The 23001-nt window shown below is 36.7% G+C and overlaps 1 protein-coding gene across 1 annotated transcript in view; it reads right to left on the minus strand.

The window, feature by feature from the left end:
- The window catches only part of scarf2 (scavenger receptor class F, member 2), a 34722-nt gene extending 11935 nt beyond the window's left edge, over positions 1 to 22787 (minus strand). Inside the window, exons 1-9 of the mRNA XM_083527328.1 lie at positions 22007 to 22787; positions 10509 to 10567; positions 9366 to 9467; positions 8426 to 8945; positions 8071 to 8289; positions 7843 to 7971; positions 4720 to 4823; positions 1215 to 1329; positions 139 to 263 (exon numbers count right to left, since the gene is read on the minus strand). Of these exons, the coding sequence (XP_083383454.1) occupies positions 139 to 263; positions 1215 to 1329; positions 4720 to 4823; positions 7843 to 7971; positions 8071 to 8289; positions 8426 to 8945; positions 9366 to 9467; positions 10509 to 10567; positions 22007 to 22167 (1534 nt within the window). The 5' untranslated portion in view covers positions 22168 to 22787. The remainder of the gene's footprint in view (positions 1 to 138; positions 264 to 1214; positions 1330 to 4719; positions 4824 to 7842; positions 7972 to 8070; positions 8290 to 8425; positions 8946 to 9365; positions 9468 to 10508; positions 10568 to 22006) is intronic.
- Positions 22788 to 23001: the final 214 nt, after the last annotated feature.

Raw genomic sequence — 23001 nt, forward strand, 5'->3', positions numbered from 1 at the left:
TAACATTGGACTCAGACAAGTGGATCCTAGCAGAGGCCCAAAAAGAAATACACTTCTTGTTGTTTCCTAATGACATTGAATGCATCAGGCACATTTATCCAGGTTCTTTTATTTTCTCAAATGAAAACATAGACTAACCGACGACTTTGGGAAGTTTCTGTCTGCGTAGAGGGATTCTGGGAAGCTTGGTGCTGATCCGGCTAAATCGTCCACAAAGGATCCTTTTGGCCTTCTTACTGCTGGTCGAATTATCCTGGTCTGAACTGTAAACAGAGATGGACAAAACAATCATCTCTACACTTCAGGCTCTGTATGTTCTGCATCTGTGTGGTCCAATGGTTCTGACTCCAAAAAGCTTTTTTAATTTTATTAGAATTTAAATGAAAGGAAATACGAACAAACAACCAAAAAGGTGTCCTTGGGCCATTCTCTTATAGAAAAAAAATTCTAAAATTCTAAAACGCACTGGATAAGTGTGTCTGCCAAATGCCGTAAATGTATAAACAATTAGTCTTTTACCAGCCTCTGTTTTTTTCTCTCTTGAAATGAGTGAACAGCTTGTCATGCTAAAACAAAACTAGACAATGCAACATCTGCCCATTTTGCTGCTTTACATCTGGCTGTTACAAAATCCTGACACTGGAGGCTCCTGAAATATTAAATAAGTGTTGTAAGAATACAGTTGGTACTACTGTCAGAATCACTGTCAAGTCCTGAGTTCAAATCCCAGCGACATGAGACTGCCACTCCTGGTCCCTTGAGCAAGGGCCCGACCCTCAACTGCTTGGTTGTGTGAATGAGAATTGTTAATCGCTCTGGATAAGGGAGACTGCCAAATGCCATAAATATGAATGCAAATAGCTTAGTTATTAAGCTGTTTGATCAGAAGCTCATGAGCCACACCGAGATGCCCCTGCTGGGCCCTTGAGCACGGCCCTCATATCCTTTGTTAACGATAATTGTAGGTCACTTTGGATGACATCATAAATATTAATGTATCTGAAACATGGAAAGTGGTAGCTTAGTCAATAAGCCTTTGGACTGATCAGAAGATTGTGAGTTTAAATCCCAATGACACTAAACTGCCACTGCTGTGCCCTTGAGCAAGGCCCAAATGCCATAAAATGACAAATATAACAGCCTAGAGAGCATCACTGATATCAGCTGCAATGAAAAAGCTTGGTCGTTTGATTAGATGTTGGTTATTAACATACCTAATGTAGTCTTTTTTGTTACATAAGCAGCAGCAGCAGAGCAGAGCAAGCAGAATGATGAGCAGTAAGGACACCAGTGTGCCTGCAGCGATCACACCCATCCGCTGGTTAGGATCTGAGGAAAGAGGGGAAGGAATAAATCTTGTATGATTAACATCAGAAATAGGACAGGAATTGGTTTCACTACTGGCTACAAAAAGCGATTTGGTACATCGTATACAAAGTGTGTGATTATGATTCACACACACACATCTTTGGTTAGGTGATTTGTTTCACAGCGTTAAGTATGTGTAATTGTTTATGATCACGATTGTCTAGAGGAAAGCTTTAACATCTGTTCATACAGAGAGGTTATAACATACATAGCAGGATTTTACTACAACAACTCCTACTCTCCTATATATCCTAGACTTTCTCTGCCTGTCTGTCTTTTGTACTTTGTTTTAATGTTGTTTTCCCACTTTTCTTCTATGCTCTTTCCCTGTATTTCTTTTTCCTGGAGTATTTCTCTCCTCCCTGAGAGAGCCGCACTCGCTCCCGCTAAAGCAGCAAAGGAAGCCAAAAAACACAGCCATAAAAATCAGACACCACTCTGGAAACGCCATCAGGGCAGCCATGCTAAAGGCTGCAGCTGTCTACTATACTGACCTACATAGAACACACACACACACACACACACACACACACACACACACACACACACACACGGACACTCCTAACAACGCATGTTACTAGCAACAGCTGTGTTTCATTCAGCTGTAAAACTTTGTTTTCAGGGTTTCGGTGTTCGGAAAACTTCTCATGTTTGACAGTCAAAGCATTCAAAGTTATCTGCAAAGAATTGTGATCTGGGATTGCTACGAAGGCCCGTAGTAGCAAAGCGAAAACACAACAACAAAACCAACACAGACACAAATTCTGATATACAAAAAAAATGCCAAAAGCACAACGGATTTAGGAGCAACGCTAAAACCAGAAACACAACAAAACAATTTCGATAAGCAGCAACAAAACCAAGAACACAACAATAAATACATGTAATATGACGACACAGAGAAATGTTAAACAAACGAAAAAAAAACCCCGCAAATTCATAAAACTAAACAAAACAGCAGATTAAAAATAATAAAAACCACAACAAAGCTATATAATCAAAGCAAAACATGCCAACAGCTGTAACTCGAAATTAAAAAGGCCGTCCCTAACTGCACAAGCTTGTTGCTGATTGGCTACAAAGTGCATCATCTGAGAAATGGAGAACACTGAGATTGCACATATACATTATATGGACAAAATGTTGAGAAACATAAGCATAAGATTTTGTGCTTTCTGAACATCCCATTCCACATTTAGTCCCCATTTACAGTCATAATACCCTCCTCTCTACTGGAAAGATGCTCCACTAGATTTTGGAGTGTGCTTGTGGACATCTGGTCATCAGGTACTGATGTAGGTGAGAAGGTGAGGAGGCCTGGGGTGTAGTCAGCGTTCAGAATCATCTTAATTGTCTTCAATAGGGTTCAGTTCAAAACTCTATAGCAGGAGATCTTCATTTCCAACCCAAAGTACATCTGCTGACTTTGTGAAGAACAAGTTTGGGTCTCCTAGTTCAAGTGAAGGGAAAATTTCATGCTAGCACATCCACAGATCCTATGCAGTTGTGTGTCTCCAAATTTGTGGTAACAATTTGGGAAAGAAGCACGTATGGCTGGAAAAGTCAAGTGTCCTAATATTTTTGTCCATAAACTGATTTTTATAATTGACAGTAGATTCAGGAAAGGGTATATTGTGCACTAATCTGTGTCCAGTCCGACAGCAGCATGTGCACATGTTATGTTTTGAGGTAATATTTGTATTTCCAAATTTTGTGTTGTGTATTTGGATTGTTTATGTGGTTTGCACTTTATGGACCATCGTAGACTACACATAGAAACCCCAAACATCACCAATTTGGTCTGATTTTTTTCTTTGTCTTTTCTTGTCTGTTGCAATAAACCAAAACCAGAAACCCTGACTCATGTGTACTGAAGGAAACCTTCCTTTTTCTCTCAGTATCTTCTATACAATGATGCACCTAGCCTATTCACTGTACCAGTACATTTATCTAATAGTTACCTAAACTTTTACCACACTTTGCTTGACACAGTTCTACCAGGCGACAGGACACCTTCATAATGCCTTTATAACAATGGATAGAAAGCTAAAGGAGGATTTATAAAGGTGCCAATTGTTATAGAGACATTACATGGGTCAATATTTCTGAACCCGTAGTCGGCTAATCTTTTTAGGCTTCAGGGAACATGACACCCTCAGAAAGCCTTAATGACAAGTGAAACTACAAGTAAATCTAAAAAATCTATGGTAAAGGTGTCACCTGTCCGAGGAACATCAGCTTTAGCATTTACATGTCACCACAGAAGCCACTGAAGCCATGCTTACACAAAGTGTTCAGTACATGTTTGTTAAGGATACCTTGTGCCTACTTGCCTAAACCTACACAATTATTAATAAAGGTTTCAGTTGTGACAGAAACATCAACTATAACCATATAACAACAGTCTTCAGTTTTTTCTTTCTTGATCTATATGTAGCATAGGAGTCTTTCTTTCATTCTTTCTTTTTAGATTTTCTATTTAGAATAGCAGTGTTTTTCTTTCTTTCTTTCTTTCTTTCTTTCTTTCTTTCTTTCTTTCTTTCTTTCTTTCTTTCTTTCTGTCTGTCTGTCTGTCTGTCTGTCTGTCTGTCTGTCTGTCTGTCTGTCTGTCTGTCTGTCTATCTATCTTTCTTTCTTTCTTTCTAGATTTATTTTTTACTAAAATTGAGTTTATTTGTCTTTAATAGATTTATAGTCTTTCATTTTCTTCATTTCTTTCTATTATTTCTTTCTTTTATCATACTTTCTTTATGTATGTATATGTATTGTGTATAATATAATATAATATTTAAATAAAATTTTTTTATTCATTATATTAATTCTATATAGTTTTCTTTCTTTCTTTCTTTCTTTCTTTCTTTCTTTCTTTCTTTCTTTCTTTCTTTCTTTCTTTCTTTCTTTCTTTCTTTCTTTCAATACTGTACTTAACCTCTTTATTGACACATTCCACAATGATCGGTTCAGACCTTCCCTCTACAACCTTTTTTTAATTATCATTTGCTGATTCGCAGGTTTAAACCTCTGAATTTTTTTTAAATGATTGCAGCTGATCCGCTCGGCCCTCTGCATTAAAAAGCACACAACGTCCTTTATTCCCCTTGATGCAGTGGAAAAAAACAAGTGATGTGAGACCCCACAAGTATGTCTCAAGTCTCCAAAAATACTTCTGTCTCCAAAACAAACGTCATAGCAAAGTGTTCTAGCCTTATTTTCTCACAGATTACAAGTAACAGGAGAGAGAGAGAGATGAAGAGAGAGAGAGAGAGAGAGAGAGAGAGAGAGAGAGAGAGAGAGAGAGAGAGAGAGAGAGAGAGAGAGAGAGAGAGAGATGGGAGATGAGGTTGTTCTTACATAGATTGCAGGCTCCAGACACGGGGTTACAGTTTTTATCATGGCAAGGACACGTTTGTGCGCAGTTCACCCCAAACTGGCCCGACTCACAAGTCAGATTGCAACTGGAAAAAGAGGGAAAAAAGAAGAAATTTTTAATGAAAGTGATGAGTAATGAGAGTAAAGAATGATATGCTTTAAACATGGTTATCTTTGGTCATTTGGTTGGAAATACCACATCATTCAAGTCAGCCTTTTCTTCAAAGAATTGTTACTGATGGAAAAAAACTCCAATATGGCAGTATAACAATATCTACACTGAGTGTATCCACCAAAACAAGTATTTGACACATCAGCATTTTTATCAGTAAGGGGATTTCTAAGTGGGCTATTGACACAGAATTTTCATCAAGCCAAATATTAAATTCATACAAAGAAATCAGAACATTTAAGTATACAAGTTGAGTCATAATAAATAAAGTGAAATGACGCAGGGAAAATCCTCTTACTGATAAAAATGCTGATGTGCCAAATACTTATTTTCCCTGCTGTATATCAATGATCAATCACATATAAATTACAGATACAATGAAAATAACATAAGAATGAAAGAAAACCCTTATTATACAAGCCTTCCATTTTTGCATAGGTTTTTATGAACTTTCTGCTGGAATTTAGGAGCTGCTACAATCAACTTCCTTTGCTTTGTTGCTTGGCAAAATAATCTCATTTCCTAACATTTGGTAAAAGTAAACTTTAGTATGCACACTGTATGAATCGGGTCAATTAGCTTTCTGTTAAACAAATAACCAGGACAAACATAGAACAGTTCAGTTCAGTTCACTTCTGAATTCAATTAATTGTTCAAAACAATTGGTCAGAGTCCGAGTCAGAACTTTTTCAGGAATCTTTTACACATTTTTGTCATCTTTCCCACTGGATCCGTACTGGATTTGTTAATTTAAAAGGATTTTATTCCTGTTTTAATGTCTGTTTCTTCTCTACACATATAGACAAAATGAGAATAGAAATTGTCTGTTCACATGCATTGTAGCAACAAACATCCTGGCTGAGGTCGTAATCTGTTAATGTGCTGAGTCGATTTGAAACCACAAGCTTCCTTGGAATGCAGCATTCCACGCCTCCGTAGCCGTGGAAAAACATGCACGTATTGTGAAATGGCAATAATTGTTTGGGGATTTTTGGATGGAAGAAAACATTTTGTGATCTTATGCTACATTCAAATGGACTTGTATTCACCATGTTGACAAAAAAACTGTATAAACAGCCCAATGTTCTGGTTTTCATTCAAAATTTCATTCGATAACTCTAAATTTCAAATAAATCAACACGCCAAATTTAATTGTCACATTGAATTATTATATAAAAGCTTAGTCCTAGCTTAATAGCTTTGGTAAGTAGCTAGCTATATTATTAACTTTCCATACTGTGCACACTAACTCAATTCCAATTCACATTGAATTTGGACAACAGGTTTTAGAGGGATTTTGAGGACACTAAGAGATTGTAAAACAAATAAATAGAAATCTCATGTTTATAATTTTATAACCGCAACTTTATCCTTTTAGCAAAACATAAATTTGGATTTTCTGAATTTTCAATTGTATTTAAATCCCAATCTGTATTGTATTGCACACAAATGAATTACAAAAATTCTGGAACAACATGATTTTTCTAATGCTTACGTGTAGAAAGTAGAAGTAAAATATAACTCTAGCAAATTCTAGACAGAATTTCAAAGGGTATAGAATAGTAAACCATAATGTAGATTCAAGTAAAAAAATAGGGATATTTGTCAGAAAAATGTTTCAAAGCTATCTTCATAGCTTTATAAATGTATATTCAGGAATTCTAAAATAAAATCTTTAGGAGCTCTAGAATAGAAATATTTTCCAGGCATTCATAAAAGGATTCAAATTTAGCTAATTCAGGAGCTCTATGATAGATCTGCCAAGATTACTTGACAGATAAGAGATTATGAAAGCTAAAAAAATGACAAGAGATTATGTGTGTTTTAGAAAATAACTATAATACTTTTTGGATACTTTGCATGTAATTATAGGATGGGAGAAAATAAAAGTTTGAAACGAAACTGTTCATATTAAAAAGGTTATTGGAATGTGGAAGTTGTTTTACATTCTCCTGGTGTTTTGGAATTCAAATTCACTGTTAAAGCTTGATTAATTGACTTAATTGTCATGCATCGATGTAGACTTTGACCTACAACGTGAAGATCCTGCAGTCTGACGTCAAATTGCTCCACCTGTTGATCTGAGACCATCCACTTGGCACTATATAGAGCACTATTTCGGGAGTCTGCAATTTTGGTATATACTTTATCACTTATGACATGCGGTGGAGAATATGCAACGTGTTTGTGAAATCCCACAGCTCCCCACAAAAGGAGGTGTCCAAACAATGGAGGTTACAGAATTTCCAACATGGCAGTATCATTCCAAAAAAAAAAAAACCTTCACCCATATACTGAATAAGATGTGTGGTCTGGGATACATCCAAAACAGAAATGGCAAGACATTTGTAATGGTGTCTCTGTGATAAAATGTGAATAAACCATCTCAGAATTATAAGCAAACGTTTTTCTTGTTAGAAAATGATTTGCTTAAACTATAAACGTCTTTCCCCCTGCACTCCTGACGTGAAATTGTCTTACTCAGCATTCATTTGGATTTGATGAACTGGACTCCTGACTGTCTGAGACGTAAAAGATACAAGGCTGTCTTCGTATATCATCACATTTGCAAGGTGTCTTCTAGGTATCTACTGGGCAATAGGAAAATCCTAGCTAATAGACATGAGGTATGGAAATGGGCCTACCTACCTAATGAGTGGAATTGGGCATCTAAAATCGGAAATTAGGTGCCAGTTAGTAGGTGGGAATTTGCTTTTAGACAATGGAAATCGGGAGACCTACTGTATTAAGTGGGTGGGAATTTTCTTTAGGTCATTGACAATTGGGAGACCTAGCTAAAGGGTAGGAATGAGCTGTTAGTAACTGAATACATAAAGCTTTTTTTTTATTTTTTTTATGATACATAAAAAAACCTTAACAATTGTATCTTACAGTACAATAGGAAAACTAATCAAAGAAAGTCTGACACTTACTAAGTCCCATAAAAGCCAGGATCACAGAGGCACTCCCCTGTAGCAAAATGACATTCTCCATTAAAACAGTGGCTGCAGTCATTCTCGCAATTCTCCCCATAGGTGCCATTGGGACATCGGACCTCACAGCTGTAGACAAAGAAGTTATCATATATTTTTTATGGTTGTTCAAACTAAGAATAAAACCAAAAAACAAACAAAAGCATAAACACAATGTAAAGTTTGTACCGATCTCCGATCCAGCCGGGATTACAGTGAGAGCACTTCCCATCGATGCGATTGCAGTAATGGCCATCTTTACATGGTGGACATTCATCTTTGCAGTTCTCTCCAAAAAAACCTGGGGCACATATCTGATCACATTTGGTGCCATTCCAGCCTCGTTCACAAGTAACACACCTTCCTTCTGTAACCTTACATGGTTGCTGGCCCTTGCAGTGACCACATCTGCAAGGACAGAAGATTAAGTCACATTGGCACATGTTCAGACCTCAATCCAACTGACTGTATCAGCTGAATCATTCGTACAATTGTATTCAAGTTAAACAACACAGTAAAAAAAAAATAGAGCTGTTCTCCTTACTTGTTCCTGCAGTTCTGCCCGTAGAACCCAGCAGGACATGGCTCTCTGCAGAATTTGCCCCTGTAGCCCGGTTTGCAGGTGCAGGAACCATCTGCCTGGTTACATTTCCCATGTAAACACTGACAATATCGTTCGCAGTTTGTGCCCCACAAACGATCTCGGCATTGGCATCGGCCGGTGAACTGCTCGCATGGTGAGTTGTTGCAGGCGCACTGGGCACCACAGTTGCGCCCGTACCACCCTGGAGAGCAGATGCAGCGACCTGTGCTCTGGTCACACACTGAGTTTAGACTGCAGTAGCAGTTGTTGCTGCAGTGAGGACCCCAAAAACCAGCATGGCACGTGCACTTGCCAGTCTCCTGGTCACACTTGCCTTTCTGGCATGGGCATGGCTTCTCGCAGTTCTCGCCCCAGCGATTTGAGTGGCATGTGCACTTGCCGTTTAAGTCATCGCACTTGCCGTTAGGGTGACATGTGCATTTTCCTTTGCAGTCAGGACCCCAGAATTGAGCAGGACACTCTATGAAGGTAGGAGGAGGTTTTAATTTAACCATGATGCATAATTCAAACTGCTTTTATATAAATACATTTTCTTGAACTACCCCTGAACTCAAGCTCGAACATTTGAGAAAAATGAGATTTTAAGAAGACCTTAATAGCTATGTTGTACTTATTGTGTAGAGCATTTCACTGCATGTTGTACCCTGTATGTATGTGCATGTGACAAATAAACGTTTAAATTGATTTGATTTGATTTGACTATTCCATGAAAACAATTATTGAGCAAAAATCTCATAGAAACATAAACACAAGACAAACTTGTGTTCTTTTAGGATTGTTTTGGATGCTACGTTGAGCACCTGTGCCGTCCATCATCATGGGGTAAAAATTCAGAAAATGTTGTGTAGGAAGGAAGTCGTAACACAAAGCGGTCTCTTACTGGTGTCACAGCTCGCTCCGAAATATCCGTGACGGCAGCGGCACTCGTTTGGTCGGACACACACCTCGTTCTCCTTGCAAGTAAAATTGCCCTCGCAGAGAGCTGAAGACAAAAAAATTACATGAATGGGAATATTTTTGGAGACAGGTATAATTCTACTGCACAGATTCCTCAATTGTTTTGATTTAGCTTGAAAAGAAAATGGGTGAAAATGATCTTTTAGAGATTTAAAGTCTGGATACCCAGCAAGCTTAACTGTATTATTATTAATAGCAAGTGGTCTAATTCTTTGGTTTTGTGTACTTGTTTAAGATTGATGCTGACCTGGAAACAATAATACTACAACTAATATAGTTTTGATTTTTACCTGATTATGTGTAAAGTTTTCGATTAAAAAGAACATTGGTTTTATGGGGACAGGTTTATGCAGGCAAAGGCAACTTTTTGTGACCACTACATACATTTAAGTAAAATTTTGCACCAAAATAATAAAATAAACAATAAAAAAAACAGAGTTTACAAAACAATCACAGAATGAACAATAAAAATAAATATATAAAACAATGCTTTTTTTATCAACACAATTGATCTTCACTAATAAGGATTTATTCGGTGTTAATATAAGTTGACTAACCAAAAATCCAGTCAGAACTGGAATTAGTTTTAACAGCCATTTTTCACATTGGCACGGAAAATTTTATGATTTTACTGTCCTCGATATGATTTCACAAATGCGTGAAAAACTAAACTAGATGGATATGGAAGATCCACATGTTCTGATTTAGAACATATTTTGCTTCCAAATGAAGTAAATCATAAGTAAGTCATCATAAAGCAACAAAGCGACGCTTCATTTTCAAAGACGCTGAGTTTTGCTTTATTCACATTCCAATTATAATTCAAGTATTCCGTCCAAAATGACAGAACGTATCCCATTTTTAAAAAATGATACATTATTTATTTCACTCCATTATGGCAGGCCATTTGAATCTTTCATATGCACCACATATGTTAAGTTATATATCACATGTTTGGCTTACACACTCAAAAATACTTGCACATAAATAAAGCAACATGCTGCAGAAACATTCTGATCTTAATTCTGCGTTTCTGTTATTGTAGGCAAGATGAAAAAGTTCTTACGTGTCAAACACTCGTCTCCTTGTTGCGCCCATCCAGTGCAACACGCAATGCCAGGAGACCTAAAATAGAAGGTATAACATATGAATAACAAATAAACTCATGTTACACTGGGCTATAATGTATGTGTAAATCTAAATATATATATTTAAATTGGAACAGAGTAGTTTGCAAATCGTGATCTCCATAAATCTTCCTAGAAGTGCTGCAGTTGTTCTATAGTTAATAATACAGCAACTGTCAATGTCGCCATTGTCTGAGAATGCGGTTACTGTACATTTTTGGACATGTTGTTGCTCAGCTACTTGAGGTACATTATATAGACATGAATCTGTGGACACCTGACAATAAGATTTAAACATCCCATTCTACATTTGGTGTAACCTCCACACTTTTGGGGAGATGTTTCACTAGATTACTCTATAAAAGCTAAATGCACTGTATGGTGTTTTCTTTATGCTTTAATTTGAAATGATCTCAAAACTTTGGAAAGTTTCTCTCATTTTTTTTGGCCTGAATTTTCTCCTCGCCCCCTCGCTGTTTTCTCCCTGTTCATCTATTTTTTTATCCAGGGTTTAGCGAGTGGTGCATCATAAAATAATGGTCCGTGTGGAAACACAGTGCTCCGTGTTTGGTTAAATGGACTAAACGACGCAAACTAAATAATTTGCCTTGATGGTTTTTTGTATTTCGAATACGTTACTCAAGGATTCGTTTTAACATACCAACATATGTAAACTATAGCTTTGAGCACAGGGGTATTGAAATGCTGGAACAGGTTTGGGTCAAGTGAATGGAAAATGTAATGATACTGCATATAAAGATATTCTATACAATTCTGAACCTCCAAATTTATAGTAACACTTTGGAAAAAGAAGCCATTAATAGCTGGAAAATTCAGGTGCCCCAATATATTTGTTCATAAAGTGTATGATTTTACAAACTTTCAACATTTAATAGACTTTTAGCTGTTCCTGCAACAAGGAACTCTGCATTATAACCCTTAATTTTCAACACTCTGAAAGAAAACTTGTTGTCCCTTTACGGTTTCTATGGGACAGCCAAAATACTGTCAAATTATTTTGAGCTCCTGCCACATTTAATGGTTCTTTAATGGTTCACTGGTTCCATATGCTGTTGCAGACCATTTTAAGGGTTCTCCCAGAGGGACAGCTGAAGAATCTTTAAGCCTCATAGGTTATTATAAGATATATATAAAAAAAAATCATTACTAAAAGAAGAACTTTGTACCACAAACACACACTTTTCATGCATTTAATATATTAACCTTTAGAAAAAACAGAGTTGTTTGGGACTTTAATAGCATGTCATAAGGTGATCACAACTTGACAAAGGTGTCTGTTTGCAACCCTTTCTGAGAGGAAAACACTTTTTTTTCAGGAGGACAGAAAGCCTTAAAGCCTGACAACTTCTATATATATCAAGAAGAACTAATCACTAAAAATTTTGGCTTTGTTGCACACACACCTATTTAATGCATATGCTCTAAAAAACTTCAATGTTCTTGAAACCCCTTCAAGCTTCCACAAATAGACTTTATTATAAACCATTTAAGAATGATGTCAGAGGGACAACCAAAGCAACATTACAGATTTTAAATCTTTAAGATTCATACAATTGAGCCACTATAGCAGGACTGTATTACCATATTTTCACTTTCACAAAGCGTGAAATAAACGTGTCGATTCATAAATTGCCATGTTCTATGTTTGTCTCCACCACATTTACTGAAATGTCACTGCCAATCACTGTGATCTGAAATGCCCATGCTGTCCTTATCTGGTAAAAAAAAAAAAAAATGGTGTCTATTTTTCATTTGTATTATTTGACAGCCCTGTAATATCACAGATGTTCTTGGCGTTTGAAACCATGTTAACAAAGACTTTAAAGTCGACAAAGCCATAAAAATAAACAAATCAGGAAGACATTTGCCTTTCCCGATATTCATAAGCAGGAAAAAAAAAAACTTTAATGCTATCATGTGCAGATGTTGTTATTTCTCTGACCTAAATCTGTCCCTTAGTGATCTTCTTCTACGTCTCATAGTTTGTGTGGTTCACATAGAATCTACGAGACGTCTGGTTACCATCTGTGGCTTCTCTCGAACATGATGGCGGATGCTTCAAATAACACTTGCATACAACAGAAACACAGATGGACAGCCACACATGCACACAGCAAATGCTTGTTTCTTAGAGATCCCTTATTCTGTTAAGCAGCTGCCCCTGTAAACTAGGCAGCAGCGTTTGAAGTCATGGCCCCTTGGGATCGTGCGACGGTGACAGAGAGGTTCAGGATAAGGCCACATACTGGTAAGATTAGTTTCACTGTTCTTTGTCCTAGACTCCAGATTCGAACTGATTGAACGAAATATCCTTAAAATGCTTTGTAGAGGAGCCAAGCCAAAGAAAGAATACTGAGACTAGTGTTTTCCGGGAGAAAACTCTGGATCATCTTGCTCATCTCAATCTCTCTAGCGCTCTTGTGAAAACTGTTCCTCATGCCATCATCTTTTGATCGGTTTGGTGATTAACCACAACACATAGGTTTATTTTGTAGTTACTGTGTTCTGACAAAGTGTAACTGTAATGTACTGATATTTTAATTGAACATCCTATATAATCTGTACTAACTCTAAAATGAAGCATGTTTTTGTCCTGTAATTGTTGCCGTAAATCAGATGCTCTACAAACCACCTGTTGAGCTCAGCTGCACACGTAACTATCGTAACATAAAGAATAAAGAAGCTAGCGTTGTATTGTAAATTTAGACAAATGGAGTAAATAACTGGAATACCGAAACAGTGGAGCGCAACTCATCCATACAAATTAGTAAACCAGAGCTAACTGTTGTATTATTACCAATAATTTATAGTTTGTACCACAGACTTAACTCAAGCACTTTCAAATAAGTTAGCTTCAAAAAAAGATTATATTAGGATGTCACAGTAACACTCTGTTGTAAAGTTTTACATAGACTATTTAAGAGTTCTTTAAAGAGCTTGTCACGTTAGCTCCATTTGCAAATTAAGTGTGCAAATTAAGGCTAAATATTGTATACATTTTACAAAATTCATATTCAATTATTTTACAAAAACATAGATCTCTTTCATTATCATATTTCTGAGTACACCACATGCTTTTTTCCCCATTTTTGATGTAATAGAAAGCTCTTAGGTAGAAACCTGATCGTAATCTGATATAGTTTTAATACACGCTTGGTTATTGTAGTGAGAAGTTTGCAGACCTGTGCCTCATTGGTATCACAGGGGATCACTGGTTTAGTAGGATTTCATCAGTAGGTCATAAGTCTCAAACATAAGAAAAAGAGGTTTCAATAGTAAATACAAAAACATGTTTGAATGCCATTCAAAGCTACATTATTGAATTATTATTATTAAACTGTAAATTATTAATAAACTCCAATGTAAAAACATAAGACAGCAAATGCTGTGCAATGAGTTAATGACAGCAAATGACTCAGTTGTACTGAGTTAAAGCAGAGACTTGACCTGGCTGCTTAACAGTCAATGAGATGATGAGTATGATGGTGTTGAAAGTTGTATAGGCATGAAAATGTACAGTATGATAAGATAAGATTAGATAAAAGATATAAAAAAAATAGAACTTTATTAATTTTGATGGAAATTATTTTGCCGGAAACTGCTGGTACCGGGCCGCACAGAAAGAATACATAACTTACATTATTTCCTTTTTATTTATAATCTGATTCTGAACGATGTTTTATTTTGGAAAATTACCGGATTCTCTCCGCCACATCTGTCTATGACTCCCTCCTGATGCATGTCATGATGCCTCGGTCACATGTCTTACCTCCATCCACTACTTTTTTAAAGGGGCTCTGGTCGCTAACACATAATACATTACCGCTAAATTCAAACCCCCAAGCGAGCAAAATGACCAAACAACAACACAGTGGATTCACGATTATTATTATATTTAGAAAATACCAGTTTTTATGGTCGTATCATTTTATTTTGTTGTATTTATTCGCCACATCTTAAAGGCCGGTCCGTGAAAATATTGTCTGACATTAAACCGCTGCTTTAGAGTACAAAAAAAAAAAAATATAAATGAATATATATATATATATATATATATATATATATATATATATATATATATATATATATATATATATATATATATATATATATATGCATTTTTTTCTATATCATTTTTATATAATTAAAAAATTATTTACATAAATGAGTATGGTGATGAGGCACATCCCACAGCACCACTATTAGTGGGTAGTCAAATTGCACTATGGGTAATGCGGGAAGCGGGTTAAGTGAAAAATGCCAATAAGGTTTGTGAGCTGATGATCTCCCACAGATTTTTTTAATTTACAATGACGATAATTAATTTTTTTAATATTTTACGTGCGGCTTGAAAATGTAGCAGCATGTGCTCCGCCCTCCACTCATCAACCAATGCTCGTCCATGTAATCGCAGGTGTATATAAAATGTACAGTTTATACAGTACGGTACTGTAAATTGCTCTGTTTTGCTATGTTATGTACTGTAATTTGTTAACTATTAACAAATGACAGTGCACTACACCCAAACTGATTACTTCTAAGAATTCTATAAGAATTTAGGATCAGTAACAGACAGGATCACTGTTTATATTAATGTTTTTCTGCATTCCTCCTAAATCTTAGTAGTCCAGATTTTCTCATAAATCTGCTATATATCTGCATATATATATATCCTCTATCACATGTGACCCCTGAGAGGCCCAGTCTACACTTTTACTTCCAGTAGAGCATCGAAATTTGCTCTGCCTTAAGTCAAGGTTTGTTTAGCCTTTCGCAATGTATGTGTGTGTGTGTGTGTGTGTGTGTGTGTGTTCCAGACATGAGCTTCACCACAACCTTGAGCTCTCTGCTCTGTGTCAAACTACACATACCACACCGAGAGACAGTCAGAAAAGAGAGGAAGAGAGTCAAACCACACTGATTCTCTTGGAACCAGGGATGCTGATGAGAATGGAAATTGAAGATCAGTCACTACTTTGGTTGGGGTTGCGTCTCGATTTAGCATGAATCGAGAAATGGAAATTATAAGTAATTCTAAGAAAATCGGTCGACTTCATGCCAGGGTAAATTCTGTTCCCACCAGATTATTTTCAGTGCATTGGGGTCTGATTCATGTTCACTGATTAAAATCTGGTGTGAGTGGATCTGTTATCTGCCCAGATTGCAAAAGAGGACGGAAACTCCCGGATAAAAATAAAATTCCCTCCATATCTGCTGCTGATATAACTTTCAGGAAATGACAGAAAAAATAGTCTGTGCAGCCATTAGTCATTATGATATCACTTTAGCAGCTGGGCAAAACAGCCAAAGGTTGAACTTTTAAACATGTTGGTTAGCGAAAGGCTAAAGGTTAGCTGATACAGTGTTCTTCCTAATGGTAAATTACTCTTATCTTTAGTCTCACACATATGCTGTAAGAGGTCTTATAACCTTTATAAGTGTTTTTTGCATACAATTCCTAGAGGTCATGGTTTTCTGGCTAGTTTCAGTGGTTTATTGTTTCAAAGCCACCATGCCATACTTACAGTAAATCCAAAAGTACAATACAATTAACTGTACTGATGAAGCAGAGTTACAAAGTCATTAAAAAAGTACATTTGAATATTTATGCAACATAAACACATTTATTAGCCACGTTCATTGGAATACTGTACAGCTTCTTATCCATGAAAATCCTCAATCAGCCGGCAATGTGATGCATAACATCATCCAGATAAAACTGATTCATTCAGTCTTTTTTTTTTTTGGTGAATATTGTGATCTCTCTATGTCTTTGCTTATGTCATTTTTTCTTGTATAAGTGTTTCAGAAATTGCTGATCCCCTGGGATTTCCGTGCAGAGCACCAAGTCGAGTTTACGCTAAATGGTGCAAAAAAACAAAACAACATCCAGTCAGAGGCAGTTCTCTGGGCAGAGCTTGTTGCTTGTTAAGGTCAGAGGAGAACCACCAGACTGGTTCGAACAAACAGGAAGGTAACTTAAATATTTACTCTTTACAGCTGTGGTGATACAAATAAGCATTTCAGAATGCACAATGTGTCAAACTTTAGGGGCAGATCTATACACCATTAAGTAGTTTAATGTATGTGGACTCTATGGAGTGTAGGTTTGAACAGGCAATTCGTTGACACATAAATTGACATGTCTATTAAGAAACAAGCTTTTCAAAGACAGTGTAGGTAATAATTGTGACCAATGGGTGGGTAGTCAAGAGGTAGTATAAGGTAGTCAAAATGGGACAAAATCAGTGAAATCAATTATTTCTGTGGAGTTAAAAAAAAAAAAAATGTAAAAAGATCTAGATTGGACCAATATTGTAAACTTCATGTGCGGTGGCTACACTAGATACTTAATTTGTGAGATTTCGGTACTAAGTCATTAAGCACCCACACAAACACTGTCTTTAATTCACATGTTTCTGTAGAGAGATTTCATTAATATGTATGGATTTGTTGTTAGGTATCTGTGCCATGTTACTTGTTCGATGTAATGTCTCTTTGCACGGTGTCTTTGTAAAAAACATCTCATTATGGATCTGAAACAAACATGTTCTGCTTTGCCAACTGTCAATATCAAACTTTTACTATTTCCACGGCATAAAGGTCATCAGGAAATGCTGTGTTTATAGCCAAAAGAATGGCTCCTAAATTTGGAGAAATTCTATAAAGAAAAACCGGGACAAGGTTATTATTAGCTTAATACACTGTATGAACAAAATCTTTTGGACACCTAAATATAAGATTTGTATGTGATTTAACCTCCACTTTTTTTAGGGAAGATGTTCCACTAGATTTGGATTGGTGTGCTCATTCCGCCACACAAAGGCGTTACTGCAGGTGAGGAGGCCTGCGGTGCAGTTAGCATTATAATCAATTCCATAGGTTATCAGTAGGTTTGAGGTCAGAGCTCTATAGCAGGAGTTCATCCACTCCAATCCATGTAAAGCATGCCTTTATGGAGCTGGCTTGCTGGAACAGGTTTGGGTCTCCTAGTTCAAGTAATGGTAAAACTTCATGCTACCACATCCAAAGACAAGACACAATTGTGTGCCCCCAATGTTGTGGTAACAATTCGAAAAAGACCCCATATGGCTGTAAAAGTCAGGTTTCTCAGTAGGTTGGTCCATATAGTCTACCTTTTAATTTGCAATAAAGAATTAAAACTGACTTAAGTTTGTCAATTTTATTGTATCGACATGTCCGACATCAGCAATAAACCTCAGCTTGTATTTAAAGTTCATTTTAAGTCAGTATCATTTGTAACACAACTATATGAGATGGTAGTCCTGTAGCTCAGTGGTGCTACAGTACTGTAGGTCATGAGTTCAAATCCCAGCACCCCCAACCTACCACTGCTAAGCCCTTTAACAAGGCCCTTTACCCCCAACTGTTTAGTTGTAATTGGCTCTAGATAAGGGTGTATACCATAAACTATATCTGCTACAGGTATCTAATTAGACATACAGTGGTACCCCGCTTATCGAACTTAATCCGCTCCTTAAAACCGAAAAAGTCGAAGATCGAATATACAATATACACGCACTAAATTGTTATATTGACCGCTAAATAACACTTTATTTTTCACAAACCGAAGTATAATTTATGATAGATGCTCTCTCCACGAAGGCTGAGGCAAGACTGGGAAGATCCTTTCCCTCGCTCCACGTGGGTCGGGGGAAAAAAAAAGGTTGATAAGCGGGCATTTGGTCGTTCAGCGGGCGCAAATTTCGGTCAAAAAACTGTTGCGAAAAGGTCGATGTCGGAGCCGGTCGACAAGCGGGGTACCACTGTATATTGTTTTAATTAATTAAGTTCCATACTTGACTGGTGGTGTATTTCGTACTATTGAATATATCATAAATTAATGAATGTAGTAAAAAGCATATAGTTTTGAAAGATACTTGTACAAATAATCACTAATCTACTGGCAAAGCAGGAAAATATGAAATGCTAACCAAAAACATTTTATATTGGATTAAATATCTTTTTTTTCCCGATCAAGTAGAGCATCTTATGGAAATGATTGTGGTATAAATAATGCATATTCGATTATAATGAAGTACTTATCATAGTATTTAGAGAATCGAATGTATCAACCATTTATTTATTACTATTTAAAATAATGATAATGAAGTATTATTGTGCTACTTTTTCTACTACATGGGTACAAGCTACGAAAATCCTCGCTAGCATTTCAAATATACAGTAAGCGGCGCTACAGGATGCTCCTGTAAACACGTGCGCACTCAGGAAGTACATTTAAACATATCCTGTAAACGCGTGTGCACTCATGAAGTGGTCAAATCGTCTAGTACATTTAATTAAAAGGAAATTGTGCTGTTTGCTACAGGAGTATACTGGAAACCAAAGCGAACTGAAATTCCAAACTGTGATACTTTAAGATTTTAATTCCAAAACAAATGAACAATTCATCTGTGTAATTTCTGAGGAATTGAAGTGACTTTTACTGACAATATTATGATGTTATTCCGTAATGTCGCAGCACATGACGAACACCACATCCCCTGCATGCGCTAACGAATCCAAAAATTGTTCTTATTATTCTTATTTTGGCAACAAAAGAGAAATTCATATCATTTACATTTTTGCCATTTGTTAATACATTATATTATTATATTTTATGCAACACATGAGGCGATACAGCACACTATCGGTGATGTGTGAACGATCTGGCAGTGAAGAAACACACTGCTACAGAGCAATACTGTGAAATTGATCATGGTACATCCCAAGTCACATGATTTGACTGTCGAACAGTACACCAGCTCTTGTGCATTGTGTTCTGCTGCTGTCATAGAGCAGACCTCTTACACAATGGCAGAAAAAAATCTACATATCAATAAACACCTTTTACATTACAAACTATTCGAAATATTTGTCTCAGTACTGCAATGTATTAAATTGTTATTTTACCTATTTAGTGTGGATGTTAACAACTGGACGTGTTTTTTTAGCTACATATGTTTGGATTCAATGACATTTAATTGAAATGACTGGTCAAACAGAAACTCAGTCATAGGAATAACTTTGATTCTCTAAAACACACACACACACACACACACACACACACACACACACACACACACACACACACACACACACACACACAACCTGGAGATGCTCCACAGACACTACACTGCTATTAGGAGCATCATTAAGGTAAATAGTTGGACTGTTGTAGTATAGCTTATATAAAGCAGTGAAGGTTTTAGTGCAGTGCGATCTCACACACACACACACACACACACACACACACACACACACACACACACACACACACACACACACAGGATGAAATATACAAGACAAATGTGATCCGTTTCAACCCATAGACTAAAGAAATTGTATTTGGTTTCACAATTGTTCTTTAATTAACTGCTACTAACAGGAAAGTTTACAATTCTGGGGAAGAACTTAACCAAGTCTAAAATAGCAACAATATCAAGCTTTTACTGGCCTTAAAAACAAATGATGGTGAATGATTGGCCATAATTAAACAAATATTGTAAATATCTCTATCTGTGCTCTATTAAGCCTGGTTCCAAAATGGAGCTTGTGATCTCCAAAACTACTTGAAAATATTTCAATAAAAAATGATAGAAACCCTGAAGTATTTTGGTACACCAAGAAATGTGTTTTTATTTACTATCAAGTTTTTTTTTCTAATAATAATTTTGCATTCAGGAAATGAATAAGATAATCTTATTAGACGTCTCTGGGTGTCTCAGGTGCATTTGTTTCATCCTTGCTTATTTTTTTAAACAGGAAAATCAAAAGCTTCATTTTTGCCATTGTAGATTTGGCCCGACTTTTATTCATATATATATATATATATATATATATATATATATATATATATATATATATATATATATATATATATTTTTTTATACCCCAGGAGTATGTTCCAGATCATATCACTGTTCTTCTGTCTTTATTAATGATATATGTCTAACTTTCAATGCCCATTTTTTTAACCTTAATATCTATTTCCAATCACTTTTGATTACTCCTCTGTTTTAAAGTTTTAAAAATGGATATTGGATAAAACAAACATTGCATGTAAAATAATACTGCACTTTATTACAAAAATAATACAAATAAACAGTACCTCATGTAACTCATGCAAATGTGCTCAATTAAATAAATATGAATATTTATTAATATTGAGGAAAACTTAAAAATGAAACTTTTTTTAGTTTGAATACTTGACTTCAGAAATAAAAATGAATAATAATAAAAAAAAAATTTTACAGCACGTGGCTTCAGTGATTCGCCTGTAGAGGCCGCTATCGTACTGTATAACGCAACCCGAAAAAACTATCAGTATTGATTTTTTGCAGATAACTAACAGTTCAAGCAAACAACTATCTGTGCTGATTAATTCGGCAAAACTGATTAATCGTTCGGCCTCTAGTTACTCTAATGCACAGCATTTGTAGCACTGACATACATTGAAGGGGAAGCTCAGGGTTTAATATGTTGGACTTCTGATGAGAAGTTGAGTCCCACCACCACTAAGATGCCACTTCTGGGCCTTTGAGCAAACCCTCAACTGCTCAGTTGTATGAATGAGAGAAGTTGCCATGGATAAGGGCATCTGCCATGTGCCCTAAATGTACATGTAAATAAAATTCCACTGTTTCCTTAAGGATAAATCAGACCGTAAGTCTGAACTGATCTGGGTGAAAATGTTTGTGAAGGTAATCATGGATATATATATATATTTTTTTTATGCCAACAGCAAATGTTCCAATTAGGGTACACGGTTTAGTTTCTATAGAACCTCGTTCTGAACCATAATGTTCAGCATTTCAATTTGACCTTCTTGGATTTCCAGTTTCATAGCTGATCTGCAACACAATGGTCACTCGTTTTCATCCATAAACCATGAGGGATGCTTTGAGGAACGTTAGTATTGAACTATAAATATGGGTTCTGCCCTGGAAGACTATTTTGATGCACTATATAATGTGGTGGTGTGCGGTTTGGGACGTGACCCAGCTAAGTGCCACGACTTCAGTCGCCACTTATTATTAGGCGACACTTCGCATCGACGCCCTCTATCGGATGCTGGGCTTAGCGCCGCTCCAGATGTGAACATCTGGTTTCTACTTGCGTGGAGTGGTTCAGGCTAGATCAGGCCACTGACTTGGGGGGGAAATGCGCATGGTAAGAACCAAACAAAGACTAGTTTTTATGTGCTGAATGAATCCTGGACACATATCAGTAAGTTTGCAATGTTTTATGAGATCACAGGCTTTCTATGAAGAGATACAATCTTCTCAATTTTGTTGATTTAAATGCTTTGTATCACAGAAGGGCGCAACAGTTACTCAAAGTGCATGCAATTGGCAAAAAAAAAAAAAAAAAGGTACATTCAATGCACACTTACCCTGGTACTCTACACACGTTCCGACCCTTAGGGTTGAGTTCTTGGCTAAATATGGGACAAAAGAGTACAAACAAAAGCAAAAGCACTGCTGCTGAAGTGCTCTTCATTTCCATTGCAGAAGCAGCAGCAGCATCCTTCCACGCGCCCCGTGCGCACCGCATGCCTTCTCACGCAAATCAACGTGAAAAAAAAAAACGTGCAAAAAATCAAGGGTCTGGAAAACTAGAGAGAGAGAGAGAGAGAGAGAGAGAGAGAGAGAGAGAGAGAGAGAGAGAGAGAAAGAGAGAGAGAGAACTAGATCTGGACGCAAATCTCCAAAAAAGTTTTTACTCCAGCAGAGGATCTTCTCGCGCTCGCGCCCCAGATGTCGGCCGACTTTCTGACATCACAAAATAAAATGCGCATTTTTTGGATAATCCAAGAAAAGAAAAGAAAAACCCCTAAACAAATCAAAACAGCGTTCTCCAACATGTCCTTCTGTAAAATCCGCTTTCAGGGCATCCAGTGCGTCATACTTGATTTTGGACAAAAGTTGTGGAATAAATACAGCAATCAGGCCTCATCCTGCGTTTTTTTCCCCTCCGTTTGTTAATGTGTTGAAAGTGTCTGGTTCTGTTCTCTCTCCCTGCTTACCTTCAGCCTGAGGAGCAACTCAGAAACTTTCAGCCTTGTCTGTGCGTGTGCGCGCGCGCGCGTGCGTGAGTGCGCGTCCTGTACCTAGGACTGCCCTCCAACAGAGAGCTTACACACACACACACACACACACACACACACCAAACTGTAAATGACTGCATTAGATGTGTGTGATGTGTGCGATTAGATCACGTGTGTGTGTGTGTGTGTGTGTGTGTGTGTGTGTGTTTCCTGAGATTGTTCACTTTGATTTAGGAAAAGTAGCAAAAATGTTTTGTACAATGTCGCCCCCTACTGGTCGTTTTTTTAGGAGACGCTCACATTGAGTCAAAAAGACAGGATTGTAAACACACGAATTTATT

This window comes from Silurus aristotelis (genome assembly GCF_946808225.1).
Source record: "Silurus aristotelis genome assembly, chromosome: 23".
Taxonomy (NCBI): Eukaryota; Metazoa; Chordata; class Actinopteri; order Siluriformes; family Siluridae; genus Silurus; species Silurus aristotelis.